Consider the following 21755-nt stretch of genomic DNA (forward strand, 5'->3'; position numbering starts at 1 on the left):
AGCATCTCACCACGTCAGAGAGTCAGAGTCAGGAGGAGACTTTGGATGTCTGGCCTCCCAGTTCTGGGCTTCTTCCCCCTTAACTCAAGTCTGGGCAGGGCCTGAGCCCATTGAAGGCAGATCAAATTCCCCGCTTTTAAAAGAAGACCACTCCACCATCAGCAGGGGTCACAAGATTGCTCACGTCCCCAGTTCGGGATTCAACAGCTCTCCAGTAAAGAAAAGCTCCTGAGAGCCTACAAGCCCCCAAGGAGTCCCAGTCTGATGGTGGAGGGGCGTGCACAGTACAAACGCGATAGCTCGCCGGCGTGTTCCCTCCTGCAGGTCTGGCTCGGCGAACGGGATCACTACTGTCTCCAACGCCGGTGCGCAAAGAGGCCGGGGGTCTGTGCGAAGAGAAAGGCGGCGCAGGCCGGGCCCGCAAGCCTCTGTCCCGCGCCCCGCCAGACTCTGCCCGGCCCGCACCGCCCTTGTCCGGCCCTCTCCCTCCTCCTCCCCCTCCCCCTCCCCTCTCCCTCTCTCCCCCTCCCTGTCCCTCCCCTCCTCTGTCCCTCCTCTCCCCCTCCCTGTCCCTCCCCTCCTCTGTCCCTCCTCTCCCCCTCCCTGCCCCTCCCTGCCCCTCCCTGCCGCTCCCCCTCCCCGGCCCCTGCGCGCGCAGGGAGGCGCGGGCGCGCGCACGCAGGCGGTCGGGGGCGCGCCGGCCGCCGGGAGCGCGCACGGGCCGCGCTCTGCCCTAATGCGGCGGCGGGTGGCGAGCGGCGCTGCGGGGGACGCCGGGCGAGCGGCGGCGCGGGTGGCGGACAGCACCGACTGCACCCGGGGCCGGAGCCCCTGCCCTTGCAGGTAGGCACGCGCGGACACCAGAGACGGGCTGCGGGTGGAACGGGGTCGTGGAGGCCCGTCCAGCGCCGTCCCCTTGCTCCCGCCCTTCTCTGCCTGTCTCCATCTCTCAGCCGGCCCCATCCCCTCCTTCCACGCCCAGACCTCTCTCTCCGCGTCGTCACCTGCCCGAGCCCCGAGTCTGCACCGGGACCCTGCCCTACCCGGCTCCCCGCCCCAGGCCCCCGCACGCCTTTGCTCCTTGGTCGTCTCCCCTCCTCCTCCCTCCCCTCCGTCTCTTCCCCTGTCCTTCCGTCCCCGCCGCACCCCGAGCTCTGACCTGTTTACCTCCGCACCCCACTTTGCGCTACCCCGTTCCTTCTGTTTTCCCTTCGCCGCACCCCCGCCTCTGTCCTGCGCTTACTGCTCCGGCCCCCGGTTCATGCCCCCGTCCCTCCGTGTGCGTCTGTCCATCAGCTCCCTCGCAGTTTCTGTCCCCACCGCGTCCCTTCTGCATACCCGGGCCCAGCCCCTTCTCTGCTGCCTCCTGGTGTCCGCCTCCACCGTCTCCAGAACGCTGGCTTCTCCTCCTTGGCTGTTATCTGGCGAGCCTCCCATCACCTTCCCCACCTGCCCTTCCCGGTGCCATTTGTAGTCACACAGACTTGTCCCAAGCCCCTCACCTGCCGCTGGGCCCTCCTTCTCTGCCTGGGGAGGCCCAGGACTCTGAAGGCCCTGTGCACTCACTGTGGCAGAATCCACTTATACCCTTTCTGCATGTTTGATCCTATTCATGGCTCCGGGGTGGGGGAGGGCAAAGGATGCGGCGTGTTGTTAGGCCCCTCTTACGTTCCTCTTCAGCCACTGTCTTCCTCTAGCTGTTAAGGTTTGTTTCCTAGATGGATGGGTGTGGGGGTTGGGGGAGGAGGTGTTAAGCTTAGGAAAACTAGGAAGGAGGAGAGGCAGAATCCAAAGAAATGGCTTCACAGCCTCTTCTTGTTCTTGATCTGAGCCCTGGGATGCAAAGGCCTGGATGAGGAGCCTCTCTGGAGAGCTGGAAAATTTCAGATTTTAGAAAGGATTCTTTCTCAGCCTTCAAGTCAGCACTTTGGCATCGAGAGCTGTCATGAGTGTGGCCCATGGGCTGGGCTGAGTGGGCAGAGTGCTGAATCACCTAGACTCTGGTCCCCATGGCAGTTCTTCTTGCCCTGAGCTGGGTTCTGTTCCTCATTCCTTACTTGGCATTTGGCAGTGGTGTGTGTGTGTGTGTGTTGGGCAGAGATGCCTCCTTCCTCAGTCCAAAGGAGTGGATGGTGGATGACGATGTCCCTTTTCTGCCTGTCTGTCTCCCTGGCATGAGGGCCCAGTGTGAATTATCTACCCTTGGAACTCAGATGAGCCCTTGCTGGGCCCTAATCACTTCTCCGGGAAGGGCAGACCACAGGGCTTGGAGACCCGGGTGGGCAGGAAGTGGATTTTTCATCTAGAGCTGGAGACCAGCAGCTTCACAACCCGTTGAACTTGAACCATAAGTAAGAGAAGCCCAGGGAAAACGTGTGGAGACCCTGGGGACTGGCCATGGCAGCTGGAGGAGCAGAGGAAGGAGGAAGGCAGGAGCCTGTCCCTCCCTGGTTTGGGGGTGATTGGATTTGGTGGCTTTCCATTGCAGGAAGATTTAAGGAAGATGGGAGTGGGATCTGCTCTGCATCTAATAATTCTACTTTTTGTCCTGACAGAACTGGCGCTTTGGAGGGAGTAATTTCTTCCTCTCGTGTTTAGCTTCAGCTGAAGTTGTGTGTGTGTGTGTATGCGTGTGTGCGTGTGTTTGTAGAAAGTAAGAGAGAGAGCAAAGAGAATGAATAACACAAATGAGGAAAGAGACTGACTTACACTTAGCCCAGAAACTGTGTTTGGCACCATGAACCAGGCAGTGGCAGCCCAATTCCTGCCCTGGGGACCTCAGCTAGAATCCCGTCTTAAATTGGAAGTTGAGAGCAAATTGCTGGTGGATCCTGCCCCTTCTCCACAAGGCTCCCTCACTTTAGAAATGAGTGGACTCCTTCAGCTTATGAGCAGCGTCTCTGAATGGGTGGACCCAGGCAGGGCCCAGCAAGGGGCTGGGGGTTGAGTGTGCCGCTGGGGGACGGGCTGTGCTCTGCTTTGTCAGTCTTCCATGTCCCTCCCCTCGTGAGTGGGGTGGGGTGGTAGCTTCTCCTGGCATCAGCATTCCCAGGGCTCCCAGCTTTTCGTGCTCCAGGGAGGAGGTATCACCTGGAGCCATCTTTGAGAGCTGATTGGATTAAGTTACTGATGTTGAAATGCTTGCTTGGGGTTAAGTGGGGGATTCTGATAACTGTGTATATATCTCCCAGTTCTGTGCAGTGAATCTCATCTCTCATCCCTTGTTTGATATCACAGAGGCTGTGGTAGGGATAAATTGAGGCACACAGAATGGGAAGCCAGCTCCTTGCAGAGCCAGAGCAAGACCTGGCTAGCTCCCCATGGGCTGAGACAGGCTGGGCTTACCAGGTCAGGCTGTATCGTTCAGGGGTACACTGAAGAGGTGGCCGGTGTCTGGGGGTTGGGTTCTTGCTTTGGATATCTGATGGTGGAGGCACAGAAGATGGTCCTGTTTCTGCAGTGACTGAGAGACAGGATTCCAAGGCTCCTGTTACTTTGTTGTTGGAATGTGTTCCCTCCCTCTGGTGCCCCTCTTCTCTAAGACCATCCAAGAGCTGGGGTGTGAGGATTGTCACTCAGTCTTTAGAAAAAGAGTTTCTTAGGAAACTAGAAAGAGAGAGGCAGAGAAGTTCAGTCTTCAGTCTGTTTGTCTTGGGAGAAGAGGAGGGAAGGAAGTAAGGGAAATTTAAGGCTGGTTACATACTTACTCATTCAACAAATGGTGGTTAAATCCTACACTGTGCTAGGTGCTGGGATCATAGAGATGGAAAGGAAAACAGGGTCTCTCAGAGCTGCCGGTGTGATGGAAAAGAGCGACGAGTGATCAGACAGATAACACAGGTGAGCTTGAGTGAGGACATGGGCCAGGGCTGATGAACATCTTTCCCTCCAGTGGCATCGGTCCCCTCCGCTGCAGCCGGGAGAAGGCCTGGGTTGGTGTTGTCAGGATGGGGCCCAGGGCTGACTTGGAGGTTGAATGTGAGCAAAAAGGTGGTGCAAGATGTTACCAGATCCCTGACTCAAGGGGAAGAGGTGATGTTCTGTGTGAAGCTCAGCCCTGCTGGCTGCTGCTTCCGCCTGCTGGGGGAACCCTGGGACGAGATTGAGGCTCCTCAACCCTCCCATTCTCATTTCTTAAGCACTTGTATTTTAGGGGCAAAGGATGGTCAGACTATGCTTAGAATGTCAGAGTGAGCCAGAGGATAGAGGCCCAAGATCTGCCCTCAGGGAGCTCCTAACTGATGGAGAGCCCCTAACTGATGTACTCCTAACGAGTACAGATACATGCTCAGAAGCAAGGTGAGTAAAATTATTGTGAGCTCTGCCATGGGCGGAAGGGTCTTGGAGTTCTGGGAGGTCACGGTCAGGTGGGAGTCATCGGAGAAATTCAGATAGGAGGGAGCAGGCTGGTAGTGACAGAGGGATCCTTAGAAGCTACACTCCTGAGCACAGGTCACCGTGAACATCCATAGCTGAACGGGAAGGAGCCCAAGGATAAAGACAGCCATCCTCACCTTTCTGAGGAAGCCCCCTCCTCTCTACACATCTGCTTTACCTCATTTCATTAGTGTGTCCTAAGCCTTTGAGTATATCCTAGGGCATACCATTATATGCCCAACTAAGCTGCATGTTGGGCATGTAAGTTGAGTTGGAGTTACAGAAATGAAAACAAATTAAAGCTCACTACAGGAAATGCTCCACCAGAGGCAGCTGTCTTCCTGGCCTTGTTGGAGTATGGCTGAGGGTCCTGGTGGTGGCCCCTCATGGGAGCCATGACAGGGGGACCGGGGATGACTGCACTGCCCTGTCTGGATCGGCTCCTGCTTTGGCTAGAGCAGCCTGATGTCAGACTTTGGAGCGTTAACTCCCGATGCTCAGCTAGGGCTCAGGCCCGGCTGCAAGGGCAGGTGTGAAATGCGTGAGGCCTGGTCCTTGGGGCTTTGGGGAGGGCTCTGGGAGCTAATGACTGTGCTGGGTGCTTGAGGAGGCACTTCTCACAGCTTTGCTGACCTGGGGCATTGGTCAGACTGTGCCAGCCAGCTTGAGATCTCTTGATCCACCCTCTTTCCTTAGGTTTTGAGACAAGTCAGGAAAAATAAAAGTGGCATGATACAAAAGTGCCACCAAAGTGGTGTCTTGTAATTAAGTCTTCAGACCCTGGGCAGTAAGATTTCCAAGGAAGCAGTTAGGCCTCAGTATGGCTTATGGAGTCAGGGAGGTGACAGCTTGTGAAAACTGCTCAGCTTTGGCCTCAGACAGCCCTTTGGTCAAAGCTTGGTTCTTTCACTTACTGGCTGAGGAGCTACGGTCTCCCACTCTGTAAAATGGGACCGTGAATATGAACTTTGCAGAGCTGTGTTAGGGATTACATGTGCTAAGGTAGAGAAGACTCCAGCATGCTTCCTGGCCAGCAGTAAATACTAAATGCTAACTGTTCTTCATAGGGAGGTGGGCATGGAGCTGAGCCTTGAAAGGCTGGTAGAATTTTAGTAAGGAAGGGAAGGTGAGAATTTTCTAGATGAGGGAACCCACCAGGGGTGCAAGCCAAAACTGTGGATTCAGGTTTTCTGGGAAGGAAGTGAGGTGCCTCCCCCTACCTGCTCTCCCCTTTTCCTGTAGTAGAGCCTCAGAAGGGACATCATCGTGAACAGCAGGAGGGACTTGTTTTGCTTCCAGTCCATCATTCAGTGCAGTTCAGTTCATTCGCTCAGTCGTGTCTGACTCTTTGCAGCCCCATGGACTGCAGCATGTCAGGCCTTCCTGTCCATCGTGATCACCGGAGCCTGCTCAAACTCCTGTCCATCGACTCAGTGATGCCATCATTAACAGAGCTTCAATATGTTTCTGTCTCTAACACTAGAAGATTGCTGAAAGTCTCTAGTCCCAGAAGCCCGTGTCTCTGGAATTTATGTTATGGATTAATTTCTTGTCTTGCCTTCCCTGTCCCAAAAGCCATGCCTTGAAAAAGTTGGAGTGCCTGGGGCCTGTCGGGTCATCCCCTCAAGTCGTCACCATCCCCGCTGATTCCGTAGCTCCCCTCCTCCGGGAAGCAGCTGTCTGAGCATCTGCCTTCTCCTTCACCTGCTCCCCTCACTCTTCCCCTCCCAGACTGGGCCAGCCCCTCCTGAAAGGCCTCCCTGGCAGCCCATCTCCCCAGCATTATGATGCTAATTATGTTGTTAATTTTTCTGAGATGCAGAAAGAAAGCCCCAATCTGTTCTAATGAATTTAATTAGAGAGGGGCTTGGAGGGCTTCAGAACCTCTTACCAGGATCACAATAAACAGAGTTAACGAGATAAACAGCTTGGGAGCAGGAAGGGAGGATTTCTGACTTGGTCCTAGAGTGAGGAAGCCTTGGCATTAGAGTTGGAGGAAGGCTGTTGAGCTGTTGTCCACCACGCGGGTTCGCTCTGGGTTCTTCCTACCTGCCCCACGCAGTCCCATGGACATAGTTGTATATCTAGGTCTGTCCTTGGGTAACAGGAACCTTTGGAGAGGTCTTATTATTCTTATCACCATCACCAAACATTTATTGAACATGTGCTATGTGGGTAACGGGTACCGCACCATTTTCTGGAGCAAAATGGAGGCTCACAAGACCTTGTCCGCACTCTAATGGAGATAAGATATATATATATGTGTGTGTGTGTGTGTGTGTGTGTGTTTATGTATGTATATATATTCAAATATAAGAAGCACTTGCTAATTCCAGACAGTAAATTCTAAAAGGTTGACAGGAGATTATATTGGGCTTGGATGATCTGGAAAAGCCTCTTGCAAGAGGAAATAATTGAGGTGGATCTTGAGACATCAAGATCTGCAACTTGATAATCAGAGCTACTGGAGGACTGCAGATTCAATGGCAGGAATATGCAGGGGTGTTTGAGTCGTGATGAATAAATGGCATGGCTTGGGTGGTGGGTGCATGTAATTCAGTAGTGAAGGACATATTTGGAGCACTGTTCTGAGACGTAGTCATAGAGGTCCCTGAGTGCCGGAGTCTACTTTTCTAACCTGATTACACTGGGGTCTCACTGCTTTCCCTCTCCGAGCACTTAGAATGGTCGACTTGGGGAAGGGCTTAGGACAGGATGATTGTGGCCTTCATGCTGGGCTCGCTTTCCTGGACCCAGTTTAGGCCAACTGGGGTTGGTTGACCAGATGCTAAATTTTGTTCTCAGATCTTGTGACTTTCTGGGATGAGAGTGAATGGCTGGCAGAGCAATTCCAAGGACTGTTCCCAGTGATGAGAGTTCCTTCTTTACTGATGCTGGCCAATTTGCTTTGGCACACTTTTTGCAAGAATTCAGTGGAATCTTCCAGTTCCAGGCTCAGTGAATTTCATAACTCATCTCTTTATATTACTAAGAGTTCTTTGAATGTATGTGTATACAAGTATATATATGTTTATGTGTGCATGTTGCTTATGTTATTGAAATTATTTCAACTGGATTCTCATTCTAATGTGATCTTTATTTGCAATACAAAAGGTATTAAACTCTTCTGGACCTTAGTTCCTTCATGTGCATGAGGGAAAGACCATCCCTGTATCCTATTATATGTGGATCTGTAAGTTGGTGCTTTGAGAACAGGATTTTAAACACAAGGAGGTAATAGAACAATCATTTTGAGAAGTAAAATGTTGAGCTGAAATTTTTAGTCAGTTCTCGCTCCACTTTGGAACCTCTTGACTTGTAAGACCAGTCAGAATTGTATTTGGGGGCACCAGCAAGAGTATGTCTTTTGTTATTTTCCACAGTCTGTCTGGGCTTGTGCACAACTGGCAGTGGGGTGAGCGCTCAGCTATCAAGTGATGGCTGCCCTGTCCACGGATATTTGTCTGAGAAACACTGTTATAATGTCAGTGTTACATCACCCACTGTGTGGGGTTCTTCCACATGTTGAAGACAGCGTGTCCTCTGAGGCCACAGGCAGCTTTTCTGTGCTGTGACGTAAGAAAGGACAGAAACAGGATCTCTTTCTGATCATCATCACACACTGAGTGGAAATGAAGCCTTTGTGACTCATGTTGGAAGCCAAACCAGGGTTCTCTAGCTGTTCCCAGCTCTGAGCTGTGCCTTGGTTTTGTTTTTTGTGTGGTTTTTTTTACATAGTGTTCATTGCATCTGCAGTTAGTCTCGGAAGCCTCTATTATGAGCGTAGCACACTTTTGGGTGGCAACTTGTTTTGAGAGAATCTTTAACTCATAGAATGTTAGAGATGGTTTCATCTGAGATCATTAGTTTATGATCAAAATGTCTAGTTGCTGGCAAAACTAGGTCTTCTGTGTATCAGGACACTGGGAACTTTAAACTGCATATGAACCTAGTAATTGTACAAGAGGGTATGTAATTAAGTTTCTTAAAGCATGATCTAAAGTAGAAGTGCCTTGGTATGTTGGAAAAGAGAGGATACCAATGTAGACTAAAGTCCTTTGGGAAGATTTTGAAGAGACGCAGGGGCTGATCTGGGTCCCCAGAGATGGGAAGGATTTGAAGAGATAAAGGTAAGGAAATGGGCTAAAGGAGCATAATCAAAGGTTTAGAGGAGGGAAGTGGTCCTCTGGCATTGACTTGGCCAGGCTGGAGCAGTGGAAGGCACAGCTGGAGTGGCCAGCTGGGGCCAGACTCCAGAGAGTTCTGACTCTGACTAGAAGTTGGACTTTATCTTGAAGTTGGTGAGGAGCATTTAGGCTTCTTAGCTGAGCTTGCTCTTGTTTGAAGACCAGATTATGGCATTAGGAGAAGTGAGTGACATCCCTGCACATACAGTGGTGTTTGAGGAGTGTTGTTTCTGAAGGGTTTTTTGGGCAGTGAGGAGGACTGGAACTTTTCCTTGGCAGGCAGGGAGCTTGTCGCTGTCCAGGGTGCTGACCTGCTGTCTGAGAGATTTTTCTCCCCAGTGATGCCATGTTAAAAAGTGATGCCAGGGAATGCTTAGAGCCACCCAAGAGCGATCTGGAAAACAGTTCTGGCTAGGACTAGGTAGCATGTGGGTTTTTTGGCACCAAGTTGGTTTGCAGCATTTGACTTCACAATCTTTGTGATGAAAGCAAAAGTTTGGGTTAGGAGAAACTAGTAATGGCCCTTTTAAGAAGGAGAGACCATGTGTGTGCACATATGCGTGTAAAAATGACCCAGTTTATAGCCTTGTAAATTTTGCCTTAGAGTGTTTGTGTTTACATGAGACTCCCAGCACATTGCTTCTTTCATTGTGAAAAGGTACTCTTTCTACCCAACATTCTGAAATGTACCTAAAACCTCCCTAGCATACGTGGAGAGAACAACAGAAGTTCCCAGAAGACCCTACTCATTTCTTTAAAGGAAACATCTAGATGTTCAATATTAGTGCTGTCCAATAGAGCCTTCTGTGATGGTGGGACTATTCTGTATCTACATCGTCCAGCATGGTAACCACTGGCCACATGTAGCTGTTGAGCACTTGAGATGTGGCTAGTGTGACTGAGAACTGAAATTTTAATTTAATTTAAATATTCTGCACAGCTCTAATGTGAGAATATTTGTAATTTGCCACTTACCTTTGCATATTTGTCTCTCATACCAGAATCTCTTTGACTTAGAACAAAAATGGACTTTTGAATGGGGATGAGTTTGACACACTGCTGGAGAAAACCTCATGCTGAATCTGAACTGAAGGTCTGTTTTTGGCTGTGAGTTTTGCCCTTTTTTATCACGGTGATAACAACCATACGTGATGCACTGCGGTTTTCCTTTCAAGGGCAGAGAGAAGGCTCCTTGGATTCTGGCTCTAGTCCCAGGGACCTGATCCGAGACGTTTTGGAGCCTCGAATAGGCAAGGAACGCAGTGTGTATGCCTCTGGACACTTGACTCTGTGGTGAGATGGGGTGTAGATTTTGTACTGTTACGTCAGATGTTTGTATTCCTGCTCTTGATTCATCTGCCTTTCTGACTGTAGGCATCGTTTCATCTTGTTTACCTGGTATAGTGGATGTGGTCAGTGGTAGAAATACCAGAGGGAAAAACACTATAAAATACCAATCAATAAGCAAGTAATAACAAACTGTAAAAAACTGTAATAGAAAATTTCCATTGCATTGTTATGTGTCCGTGCACAGAGGTCTGTGTAAGCTTATCCTAAATATGTTTGATTTCTTTGGGTCTCCAGTCTTAGGCTTTCTGTGTGTTAAGTCTAGTTTCCTAAACCAAAGTGTGTGCTTTTGAAGCCATGCTTTCTAGTTTTCTTACATAGAATCTCAGTTTTCTGATAATAATCCTTAATAAATGCCTGCTTGTGAGTAGCTCTTTGTTAGCCTGGAGCTATGGGTTTGACTCCTAGAAAATGCGTGCACATGAATACAAATAATATTTATCAACCCCCTGCTGGATGTAAGTCTCTGTACTTGGTATTATGGGCAGTGTTCACAAAGGAGGAGCCGGGGAGGGTTGATCTCAGTCTAACGGGAGAGCAAAGGCCAGCACGTGAGAAAAATTGTACACACACACACCCGATGGAAACAAAGGCTGGAGCGGCAGCAGGGATGCAGGGATTGGTGGGGGGTGGTGCAGGGTGCTGGCAGGGTCTTTCTGTGTGTGTGTCTCTGTCTGGCCTTCTCTTGAGGATTCCCTCCTTCGTGAGGCTTAGCCGGTACCAGCCCCCCCCGTGCCTGCAGAGACAGAGCTGCCTTTATGGCGGGTCAGACTGCTCACTGTCACTCTGAGGCTGGGCTGAGGCGCCGCTGGCCTGAGCTTGCCTCTCCTGTGGTGGACACGCTCTGATGGGGGGAGGGAGATGCAAGGGGAAGAGACTCCTTTTTCTTCTTGTCACTGAACCAGTGGCAGGGTCCTGCTCTCAGATTCCCTCCTGCTCACAGAGGGGCTTGCTGGGACCCCGGCAGCTCTGGTCCTCGGAGCAGCGTCGTGCAGGCTCAGGTGTGACTCTGCGGGGGCAGGAGGTGCAGAGCTGAGTGAGGTGCTCCCCGCGGTCACCCCAGGTCTCCTCTCGGGCGTGCCCTGCCTGGTGGGGAGCAGGTGGGCTGTGTCTCAGTGGGGCTGGGAGGGCCTTCTCTGACTGATCACAGGATGGAGCCTGCCCTTGTCTGTCCTCCACATGCCCGTGAGTCCCCGGGGATCTTGTTAAAGTGCCGGGCAGAATCAGAGGGTCTGGACTGGGCCTGAGACTCTGCATTTCTGACAAGCTCCAAAGCAGAGCTGGCACTGCTCGTCAGCACACTGCACGGATTGGCACGTGTGTTCTCAGCCTGGCGGTGAGTTAGCCTCACCTGGAGAGGTGTTTATATGTGCTGATTCTGGGACCCACTTGATGCCAAATAAGTCACAATCCCTAAGAGTTGAGCCTCAGGATAGGAGTGTTTAGGTTTCCTCCTGGCAATCTGTAACTTTGTTTACTTATTATTTTTGGCCGTGCTGGGTCTTCGCTGCTGCATGGGCGTTTCTCTGGTTCGGGCCGGCGGGGGTCTCCCCTTGTTGCAGAGTGCGGGCCTCTCATTGCGGTGGCCCCTCTCGTTGCAGGGTGCAGGCTCTAGTCACAAGGGCTTCAGCGGTTGTGGTCAGGGCGCAGTTGCGGTTCCCCAGCTCTAGAGCACAGGCTCTGAAGTGGTGGCACGTGGGCTCAGCTGCTCTGAGGCATGAGGGATCTTCTCAGATCGGAGATCCAGCTCATGTCGCCTGCCCCGGCAGGTAGATTCTTTACACTGCACCACCAGGGAAGTCCCTTGTTGACTAATGTACGGCCCAGGCTGAGAACCACTGGCTTTCTGGATGGGTTTTCTCCTCCTCGGATCTGCTTTTCACCTGGCTGTTCCTTTCTTAGCCCAAGAGATGAGAAGTGCCTTGAGGGTGTGGAATGTCTTACCCACCAGCCTTGCCCACAACGGCCCTCGGTCAGCACACAGGTGATCAGCTCGGCGGGCCGTGTCACGCTGACCTCTGCTCCCAGAGGCGCACCGCCAGCAGTGAGGCATAGAAGCCTGTGGCTGGCATAGGGCAGGCTGGCGCTGCTCCTGGAGCCAGTCAGAGTGGACCTGCAGTCCTGCATTCAGGCCCAGCACAGAGCAGACTTACGAGAAGTAAATAGTAAATGGATGATTATTCTAGTGTCGACTGGCAGGAAGGGCTCTGGGTTAGGGATCTGAAGGGACTAGAAGAAGTTATTTAACCTTCTTGCTTTACTTTTCTCAGTTGTGAAATGGGGATAGTGCCTACCTAATAGGACTGTTTAAGAACTGTATAGGGAAAGATGCTCTATAAGTGCTGTTGTACATTTCAGCAGCTGTGTTTGTGTAAGGATTCATTTAAACAGCGGCTGGCTGAGCTGCAGGCACTGGTCTTCCAGCCCTTGTCGGAAGACCCTCCCTGGTCCCATCATGTGTGCCTCTGTCCACTCTGTCCACTCAGCCAGGGGCTAAGTACAGTTGACTGGACATCGGCCCTGTGTCAGGGACTGTGCCAGATGCGTGGCTTTTGTCAATTCATTGATCCATCACAGCCTTGGACTGGATATTTATACCCATCACATGGAAGAATAGTGGCTCAGAATGGGCCCGAAGTAAGATATCTTTGAGTGGCAAAGCTGGGATTGAATCTGATTCCAAAATCTCCTACTCCTGGCTCATTACCCAACGGACAGCTCTGAATTCCAATATGGGCTGATGGTCCCTTGTTTGAGAAGTTTCCGTGTCTGAGAGTCACTTGGATTGAAGCATGAGATAAAAGTCTGGGAACACAGAAGCTCCGGTCTTCTGTTACAAAACGTTAGGGTCTGATGGCCCTGGAACCTTCTGAGTCTTGACAGACATGATGCTGTAGCACCACTGCTCTGAGGCTCCATCAGGACCCAGGATGGAAGCTACGACCCCTTCCCCGTGGAAGAATCACCATCTGCCCCGTGGGCCCCTCTCTGCTGGACGGAGCCTCTGAACCCAGCTCTCGTCTGTTTTGCCTGTCTAGGTTTATCTTTCATTCTGGTGCTATACTATAAGAAAATGGGAACCTGAAAGGGGACATTCCTGGGAGCCGCCTTCATCCACAGGTATCACATCAACAGATTATTTTCATCACCTGGTGCCCATGCTCCCATCCTGCGGTGTGTTAGGGGTCTTCTCCAGTAGACCCAGCACAGAGAGGAGATCCAGTGTCTTCTGTCCTCCTGTCCGCCTCTCTAACCTCAGTAATGCTGCCATTGTTACAAGGACACATCCTGGCAGAAGTTATCCTGGCTAAGCTGTTTAGTAAAAGAGAGAGGAGGGCTGTCTCCATGATCTGACCAGGTATGGAGGGATCTACCTCGTCCAGGTGCTTATCTGTCTTTACTCAGAGTTTGGAAGAGTTCTTTAATTAAAGACCTTATCAGGTATTAGCTGAGACTAATGGAATCCATACTTAGAGGACCAGAAAAAAAAAAATTGACGTAGGATGGGTATTTCCTCTCCTGTATATCTGGGTAGGAAACTCAGGCATGTACCTCAGATATCCCATGTTGTGGCTTTGGCTACAAATTTCTAATGCTTCTCACTGAGAAATGACTAACTCTCTCTTCATATATCTGGTCCACATTCATCCTCTTGCTGTGTTCCAGTTTGACTGATTTTTTTCTCTCATGCATTCCATGAAATTCTGTGCTGAGATACTGCTTTCCTGTTTCAAAGCCAGTATTATAACATCCAGACCTCTCTTAAACTTTGTTTATGGATTGTTCAGTGTTTACTTTTCAGTAGAGTATTTATCCATTGTGTTGCTTCCATGTTTTCTCTGCTAAGTCTCCTTTTATATTTTGGCTTATCCTTCTCTCTGAGTGTCCCTCGGGCTTTCTGTTTCCGGGAGCTCTGTTTCCTGTCTCTGGTTGTGCATGGTCAGCACATGCTGCCCCTCTGATAAGAACAAGGACTTCCAGTTAGGCCTGGGCTGAAACATGAATCCCCTGTCACCCAGAAGAACTGATGCTTTTGAACTATGGAGAAGACTCTTGAGAGTCCCTTGGACTGCAAGGAGAACCAACCAGAACATCCAAAGGAAATTGGAAGGACTGATGCTAAAGCTGAAACTCCAATACTTTGGCCACCTGATGCGAAGAACTGACTCGTTGGAGAAGACGCTGATGCTGGGAAAGATTGAAGGCAGGAGGAGGAGACAACATTGGGTGAGATGGTTGGATGGAATCACTGACTCAATGGACATGAGTTTGGGTAAGCTCCAGGAGATGGACAGGGAAGCCTGAGGTGCTGCAGTCCATGAGGTCGAAAAGAGTCGGACATGACTGAGTGACTGAACTGAACTGACTGATAACCCAGAAGCTTGGCCACCTACAACCTGTCTCTGTGACACTGTGAAATGCCCTGTCTGACTTAGAGGTCTGGGGTCTTAGTACTTGACTCTTTTTCACTCTCCTGGCCTGGTGTGTTCCAGCACAACCCATCCTGGGTAGTGTAGGAATCAGCATGAGCCTCCTGGGCTCTGGGGCTTGGGTGGGTTTGACCGGTGGCCCCAGGCCTCTGGCTCTTTTCCTTCTTCATCTGGCTCTTTTCCTTCTTCATCTGGCTCTTTTCCTTCTTCATCTGGCTGCCTTCATGCAGTGGGGGCCTTCATGCTGTACTGACAGATGTAGAATGTGCAGGTTAGGGGAGTTCAGTTCAGTCGCTCATTCATGTCCGACTCTTTGCGACCCCAGGGACTGCAGCACGCCATGCCTCCCTGTCCATCACCAACTCCCAGAGTTAACTCAAACTTATGTCCATTGAGTCGGTGATGCCATCCAGCCATCCCATCCTCTGTCGTCCCCTTCTCCTCCTGCCTTCAGTCTTTCCCAGCATCAGGGTCTTTTCCAAGGAGTCAGTTCTTCACATCAGGTGGCCAAAGCATTGGAGCTTCAGCTTCAGCATCAGTCCTTCCAAAGAATATTCAGGACTGATTTCCTTTAGGATAGATCGGTTGGGTCTCCTTCCAAGGGACTCTCAAGAGTCTTCTCCAACACCACAGTTCAAAAGCATCAATTCTTTGGTTCTCAGCTTTGTTCATAGTCCAACTCTCACATCCATATGTGACTACTGGAAAAACCATAGCTTCAGCTAGATGGACCTTTGTTGGCAAAGTAACGTCTCTGCTTTTTAGTATGCTGTCTAGGTTGGTCATAGCTTTTTTTCCAAGGAGCAAGCGTGTTTTAATTTCATGGCTGTAGTCACCATCTGCCAAGATAAAAGGGGGCTTCCCCTGGTGGCTCAGCAGTAAAGAATCTGCCTGCAGTTCAGGAGCCACAGGACACATGGGGTCAATCCCTGGGTTGGGAAGGTCCCCTGGAGGAAGCTATGGCAATCCACTCCACTTCTCTTGCTTGGAGAATGCTGTGGACAGAAGAGCCTGGTGGGCTATATCCGTAGGGTTGAGAAGAGTCCTGTACAACTGAAGCAACTCAGCACACACGCATGATAAAAGGAGATGTAGCAAAAGACTGTGAGTGCTGTGTGGCTGGACCCTTCTGGAAGGTTCTGGTGCAGGAGTGTGGTCAGGGCCCCATTCCAAGTCAGACTGAGAAAGTCTCTGAACACATTCCATGGTTCCTCTGCGTTATTAAGCCTTGGTAAATAAAGAAAAAGCTTTTGGATGGCAACCTGAAAAATTACAGTGGGGCTTCTGGGAGCAAGAAGGCTTTGTCTCTCCTCAGGCCAGTGACATCATCTTGGGTCTGCCCAGATGCGTTATGTCGGGGACAGACTAACGCGGGCCAAGGACAACTCAGTAGTGCCTGAAGATGTTCTACTGGCTTGGACTAGTTTTGCTCCAGACTATTTGCCTTCTTTCTTTTCTTTCTGCCCTCCCAGGTTTGTTTTTCTCAGCTTCCAAAGTGGGATGCTCAAGGGCATGCATCTGGTCTTGGAAGTAGAAGATGGAGCGAGAGTAAGGGCCTAGAATCAGGTTGCGTGGATTCCAGTCTCTCTCTACTCATTAGTTGTGTGATCTTTGGCAGGTAAGAAGTACTTGATGAAAGTGAGCTGCTGTTGTTACTTCCCCAGCTTCCCTTCTGTAGCTTCATGCCCAGCCTTATTCAATACAGCTAATAACTTTGGGGAGCAACCAAAAAATATTTTTGAATCTCAAACAGGTGCTGATTTGTGTGCTAGGTACTGTGAGAATTACAGTGGAGAGGGAAGAGGCCGTCTTTGCTCAGAAACCTTGCACTCTAGTTGAGCAAGCATACAGGCATCCATGCATGGTGAGGATGACTACACAGTAATAAAGGATAATGCAAATGCATGGTTTGGAGCACAGAGCTCTTGGAGTTTGAGAGTTCATTTCAGTCTATGGTAGCTTGGCAGACTCGAGGAGATTCAGAGTGGAGCTTTGAAAGATGGAGCTGTTACTTCCTCTGTGTGCCTAACAAGCTCATTAGAGAGTGTCTTCTGTAAACAAGGGCAGATGGAAATTCAGAAGAAATGGACAGTCCGGCGATCCTCAAGCTCTAAATTTTCTGATTTCATTTTGGCCCCGCCTACAAGGAAAAAGGGTGGCAGGGAGAAAGGGATGGCTTCTCTGAGGCACGGACACAGCGAGGAGATGAACACAGGGTTGATCAGTGAAACAGAGGCAGAGGGGAGACCGCCTACCAGGCCAGAGTATGAGAGTTCATTTCCAATCATAAACTGTTGCATTTCCCTTGTTTTACTTGTACATTAGTCATCTCTTTGCCACACCGAGTTAATATCCTAAGCTCATGATCATTTCTGCTGTAGAGGTGGGGAAACCAAAGCATAGGGAGCTGGTGACCAGTTGAGGAAGCAGCATGCATCTGGGCAGAGGCAAGCCGTGTTTTCTACCTGTGGATTCCCAGCCTAGCTCTCTGCTGGGCATCTCCTGAGACACAGGGCTCAGCTGGTGTCCAGTGCAAAGCAGGCCCTGGGTCCCTCAGTGGACGATGGCGAGCAGCTCAAGCAGCTCTCGCCCAGAACACCATGTGACCATTGCTGCCCCCTCCCAACTCTGGCAGAGTTTCAAGTCCTGGTCTCAACAGCCCCAGGCTGTTGGTGGGAAGGGCCCACTGTCTTCTTGCATCACCACTGGCCATGTGGCTGCTGGCTAGCTTGCTTGTTCAGTTTTAATTTGTTCTGTGTAGATTGCTCTGAGCCCTATATTCAGCTGCAGCTGGGCAGCTGGCACCTGCTCAACCTTTGCCCCAATGTGTCCTAGAATTCTCCATGGTACCGATGGAAAACTGCTGGCTCTGTGAGTGCGTGTGCATGTGTGTGTGTGCGTGCGTGTGCATGTGCATGAGTGGAGAGGGAGGGAGAGGATGGGTAAGGAAGGTATTAGGTCTCCTGAAAAGCAGACCTCTTTATTGGGGGTTTCTCTGGGTGGAGGTAACTCAGAGTTGATATGTGATTGTCAGGAACCCATGCGGTTTTCTTCTTGCAGATGTGGTAAACTGACCTTGGCTGTCGGCCTGACCCCCAGTGGGAGGACAGGAAGTGTGCTGTGGGCTTTAGTCCTAGGCATTCGTGGCCTGTGACCCTCCCCCCAACTCCCCCCACCTCTGGTTGTTGTCATAGCAGCAGCAGGAGTAACAATAGGAAGAGTGGGGTTAGAATAATGGCAGTTTCCAGATATTCAGAGCTTACCATATGCTAAGGGCTTTTAATCAGTGTCTCCGCACTCAGGAAGTATTATTCTCAGTGGCCTTGCTTTAGGAGTGAGGGAAAGGAAGTACGGGGAACTTGATGGCTTTTTTCTGAGGTTGCTCAGCTAGTAGCTGTGCACGCGGGGCTTCGATCCGGATCCTTCTGATTCCAGTCAGATTCCATCTAACTGAGCTCGCAACCCCCGGTGCTCTGCTGAAGGCTGAGGAGGTCCTTTCCCACTAGAGAGTCCACTGTCGCCCGGACCACCCCCTCCCCATTCCTTCCTGGTGGAGTAAGAAAAGGCACCGATCTGACCAGCTCATGGATTCCTTGCTTCTGTATCAGGAGAGTCTTAGCCATCTGGGCTGAGGAGGCCCTCCCTCTGGGTAGGAGGAGGACGAAGTGTGAGGAAGGGACTCGCCCAGAGCTGGCAGCAACCCGGAGCAAAGTAAGGGGTAGAACGCTGCCCCCCGGCTCGCAGCCAGGGCCCCCCACTCTGTTTGTCGAGCACCTTTCTGCCCCATGTCCCGCCCCCGAGACGCCCGTGTGAGACAGTGGCGAGGAGGAGGGCCAGGCCAGCGCTCTTTGTCCTACCGGGCTGTCGGCTTGCAGGGGCAGCAGAGATTCCACCAGCTTCTTTCCTTTGTGTTTGTTACCCGCTGGTACACTTGGGAAGTTGGGGGGCTGTAGAGGACTTGACCCTTTCCTGACATTCCCCAACCCTCCTATTTTTTCTTTCCAGAAAATTTCACAAACCGAGTAGGTTCTGAGGGACTCCTCCCTGGCCAGGTGACGGATGCGCCTCCATCTCCATCTGGAGGCAGGCCACTTTGTATTTTGCCCCTTCCCCTGGAGCAGTAGGCCGGGGGGGAGGGCAGTGTCGTGGTGGGAGTTGTCAGGTTTGCCTCTTTCTGAGATGAAAGCTCACAGTATCCCTCCAGAGCTGGAGGAGCACGTTGCGTTAGCCTCAGCTATGATGTCGGTAAGACGATGAATATACAGATAGGTGGGGGCAATATGCACTTTGGGGACTCATTTCTGACTCTGTGTTTGTCTTCCTGTCCACCCACTGGAGACAGTTCTTTCCCCATTTCCCGGAGGGACACACTGAGACTCAGGGACCCAGAGCCCAACCAGGGAAATCTGGAGAACTCATCCTGTCCATTTCACCCATCCCACCTGGAGACTGATGCTACCTTGTACCAGGGATCAGCAGGACTCAGTGGGTTGAATGCAATCCCCTTTGTTATTATTTTTTTTAAATAACTTGTGTTAAAATAAAACGTATATACAGTGAAATATAGAAATCCACATTTTATGTTTCTTAAAATGTAAGTTTTCTGGTTATAAAGGTAATATTACAAAATTTGAAAAAAGTTAAGAAACCAAAAACCCCAGTCACTTAGAAATCACTGCCAGTAAGATGTGATGTGTCTGTTTTCAGTGGATCTCCTGGTTTGAGAGTTACTGCCAGAAGTCGGCTGCTGGGAGCAGAGGGCACAGACAGGGTCGTGAAGGACCCTTTGCCCCTTCTCAGGATGTGTCTCTGCTGGTCCCAGCTGCAGCTTCTGCTCCTCACCTGATCATCCCTGCCCCAGCTGTTAATACATCAAGTAATTAGTAGTGACACCATGCAAGCTGTTATTTGAATTTTCCTGCATTGTTCAAAGTACAAAAGTCAGATTTGATGAGTTGGGAAGAGAGTCCTAGAGCACTTGAGGGCAGGTGTGGCTCAGGGAGACCAGTTGGCCCGGGTAAAGGCTGCTGCTTAGGTCTCCCTTTGGGGCTTGTGGACAAGGCTTAGGGGGCAGCAGCCCCTGAGTGGAAGGATGTGGCCCCACTCTTGGGCATGTCAGCCGCAGCTACTTGCAGCTGCACCTCCCTACAGAGATCGACTTCCACTGGGGCACTGATTCGTTTTACGTGGAGTGTTCAGAAAGTGCTTGGGACTGCGACAACTCTGCCAATGTTTGTGGATACCGGCGTCATCCAAATCACCATCTCATTATTCAGGCTGGGATAGAAACTGTCAAAGCTGCAAGGGACCGTAAACACAGGCTAGTCTGTGACTCAGAGCAGCCTGCGTTGCTGTACCCTGGATGGCCTCTTAGGACACTGGCTACAGGCCCCCACCCCCACAGTTTCTGAGCCAGGCCTTCTGGGGTGGGGCCCTTGCAGGAGATCCGCTACTGCTGGTCCAGGGACCGAACTCGGAGAGTGGCTAATCCAGTTCTTTTTTTTTTTTTTTTAATCCAGTTCTTTCATCTTCAAAAGTGTGGGCCTGCTATGGTCTGAAAGTGTGTGTGTCCCCACCCCTGCCAAATTACCTGTGTTGAAAACCTAATGCTCAAGGTGATTGTATTAGGAGGAAGGGCCTTTGGGAGGTGATTAGGTCAAGAGGGTGGCACCCTCATGAATGGGATTAGTGCCCTTATTTATAAAAGACCCCTGAGGTCTTGCTCTTCCCTTCCAGTATGTGAGGATGCAGTGAGAAGGCAGGTGTCTGGTCCCGAGAGAGGCTGCTCACCAGAACCTGACCGTGCTGGTACCCTGACCTAAAACTCCCAGCCTCCAGAACTGTGAGAGGGAAGTATCTGGTGTTTGTCAGCCGGCCAGCCTGTGGTGTTTTGTTGCAGCAGCAGAAGGGGCTAAGACCACACTATGGTCTGGGGGACCACACTATGTTCTGGTCTGTTTATGCGCCAGGAAGTGCTGGCAGCTGGGTTTTGAGAGACTGCTTTCTTGATGAGATAGAAACTGTCCCGACTCCAGAAAGGGGCAAGAATAGGCACCCCTTGACTCGGGGGGGGAGAGGTAGAAGCGGGAGTACACACCCTGACCTGCCGCAGCTTCATTCCTCATCCAGGAAGCATTTATCGAGTACTTCCTGTGGGGAGAGAGCTGTGCCTGGCTGTGGGGTGACTGCAGACGGGGCGGGCTGCGTGCATGCGGCTGCTTCCCGCTCTCCTGTCTGGTCCCTGACGGGGCCTCGCCCTCAGACGGCTTTGCAGCCACACTGGCACTGCCAGGCACACAGGGAGCAGAGGACTCAGTCGGGACCGGGTCCCAAGCCGCCTCTGCCCCGGCTCTCAGGTGACCTCGGCTAAACCCTTGCCTGGAGACCTCAGTTTCTTTGCTAAAAAACTCAGTGCAGCAATAGATGAGGTTATGGTTGAACAAGACCTTTTCCTGCCTTGTGATTCTGAAACTCTGCGGACTCTCAAGTGGTTGAAGTGTCGTCTGACTTCATTTCTGCTTTTAATAAGATAATACCTCTATCCCACTTTTTCCTCCTTAATATGAGCCAGACTGGGGCTCTGCCAGTTTGTGAGGTGTGAGGATTTGGAGGAGATTAGTGCTCTGTTGTGTTGTCTGCTGAACACTGCTGGCTGCAGGGTGCTTTTGCTCTCAGAGTTTTAATTTGCTTTTCTTCATAGTCTTCTATGGTTTCTTTTATCCATAATGAACCATGAGTGGAGAAAGGAAACATATGGAACGTTACAGAGCTAATGGGGAACACAATAATAATTCTACAAATTTCCCTGAAGTTGGTGGTTACCATATTGTATTCATTTGACCAGGATTTTTATATAGCACATCAAGATGTTTCTAGTACTCAGAAAAAGTGATAATTATACCTAAAGTGGATTTCCATTCCCTGGGAATAAACACTATTTACACCTATAACAAAGAAATGCATGTAAATTAGCCTGAACACTTTTCTCTTACAGAAACAAAATTTCAAACTTACAAAGCAGCCAAGAATAAGAAGTTCCAGCTTCAGGATGTGAGAGCAGGTTTTGATTATTTTTATATCTTAACATTTGATTAAATTATTATAATTTTATCACCAAGCCTGACATGATACAATATGCCATCTAAAAATGTGTCAACAGGGAATTCCTTGATGGTCCAGTGGTTAGCAGTCTGAGCTCTCACTGCCAAGGGTCCAGGTTCGATCTCTTCTCAGGGAGCTAAGATCCTGTGCATGACATGGCCAAAAAATAAATTTTAAAAATGTGTTAATAAATTGTGCTTTTTTAAATCTAGTTAACCTGAACTAAGTTGGGCAGTATGTGCAACTTGTTAAGTTGGGAAGGTGGACAGTTGAATTTATTCCTACAATAACCAATACTAAGGATTCTGTTACA

General features: G+C 50.5%; 1 protein-coding gene across 1 annotated transcript in view; it reads left to right on the top strand.

The window, feature by feature from the left end:
- Nucleotides 1-713: 713 nt before the first annotated feature.
- NFASC (neurofascin) overlaps nucleotides 714-21755 on the top strand; it is a 192218-nt gene continuing 171176 nt past the window's right edge. The window contains exon 1 of the mRNA XM_065938228.1: nucleotides 714-843. Coding sequence (XP_065794300.1) covers nucleotides 737-843 — 107 coding nt within the window. The 5' untranslated portion in view covers nucleotides 714-736. The remainder of the gene's footprint in view (nucleotides 844-21755) is intronic.

The sequence above is a fragment of the Muntiacus reevesi genome, chromosome 5, assembly GCF_963930625.1.
Source record: "Muntiacus reevesi chromosome 5, mMunRee1.1, whole genome shotgun sequence".
In the NCBI taxonomy this organism is placed as follows: domain Eukaryota; kingdom Metazoa; phylum Chordata; class Mammalia; order Artiodactyla; family Cervidae; genus Muntiacus; species Muntiacus reevesi.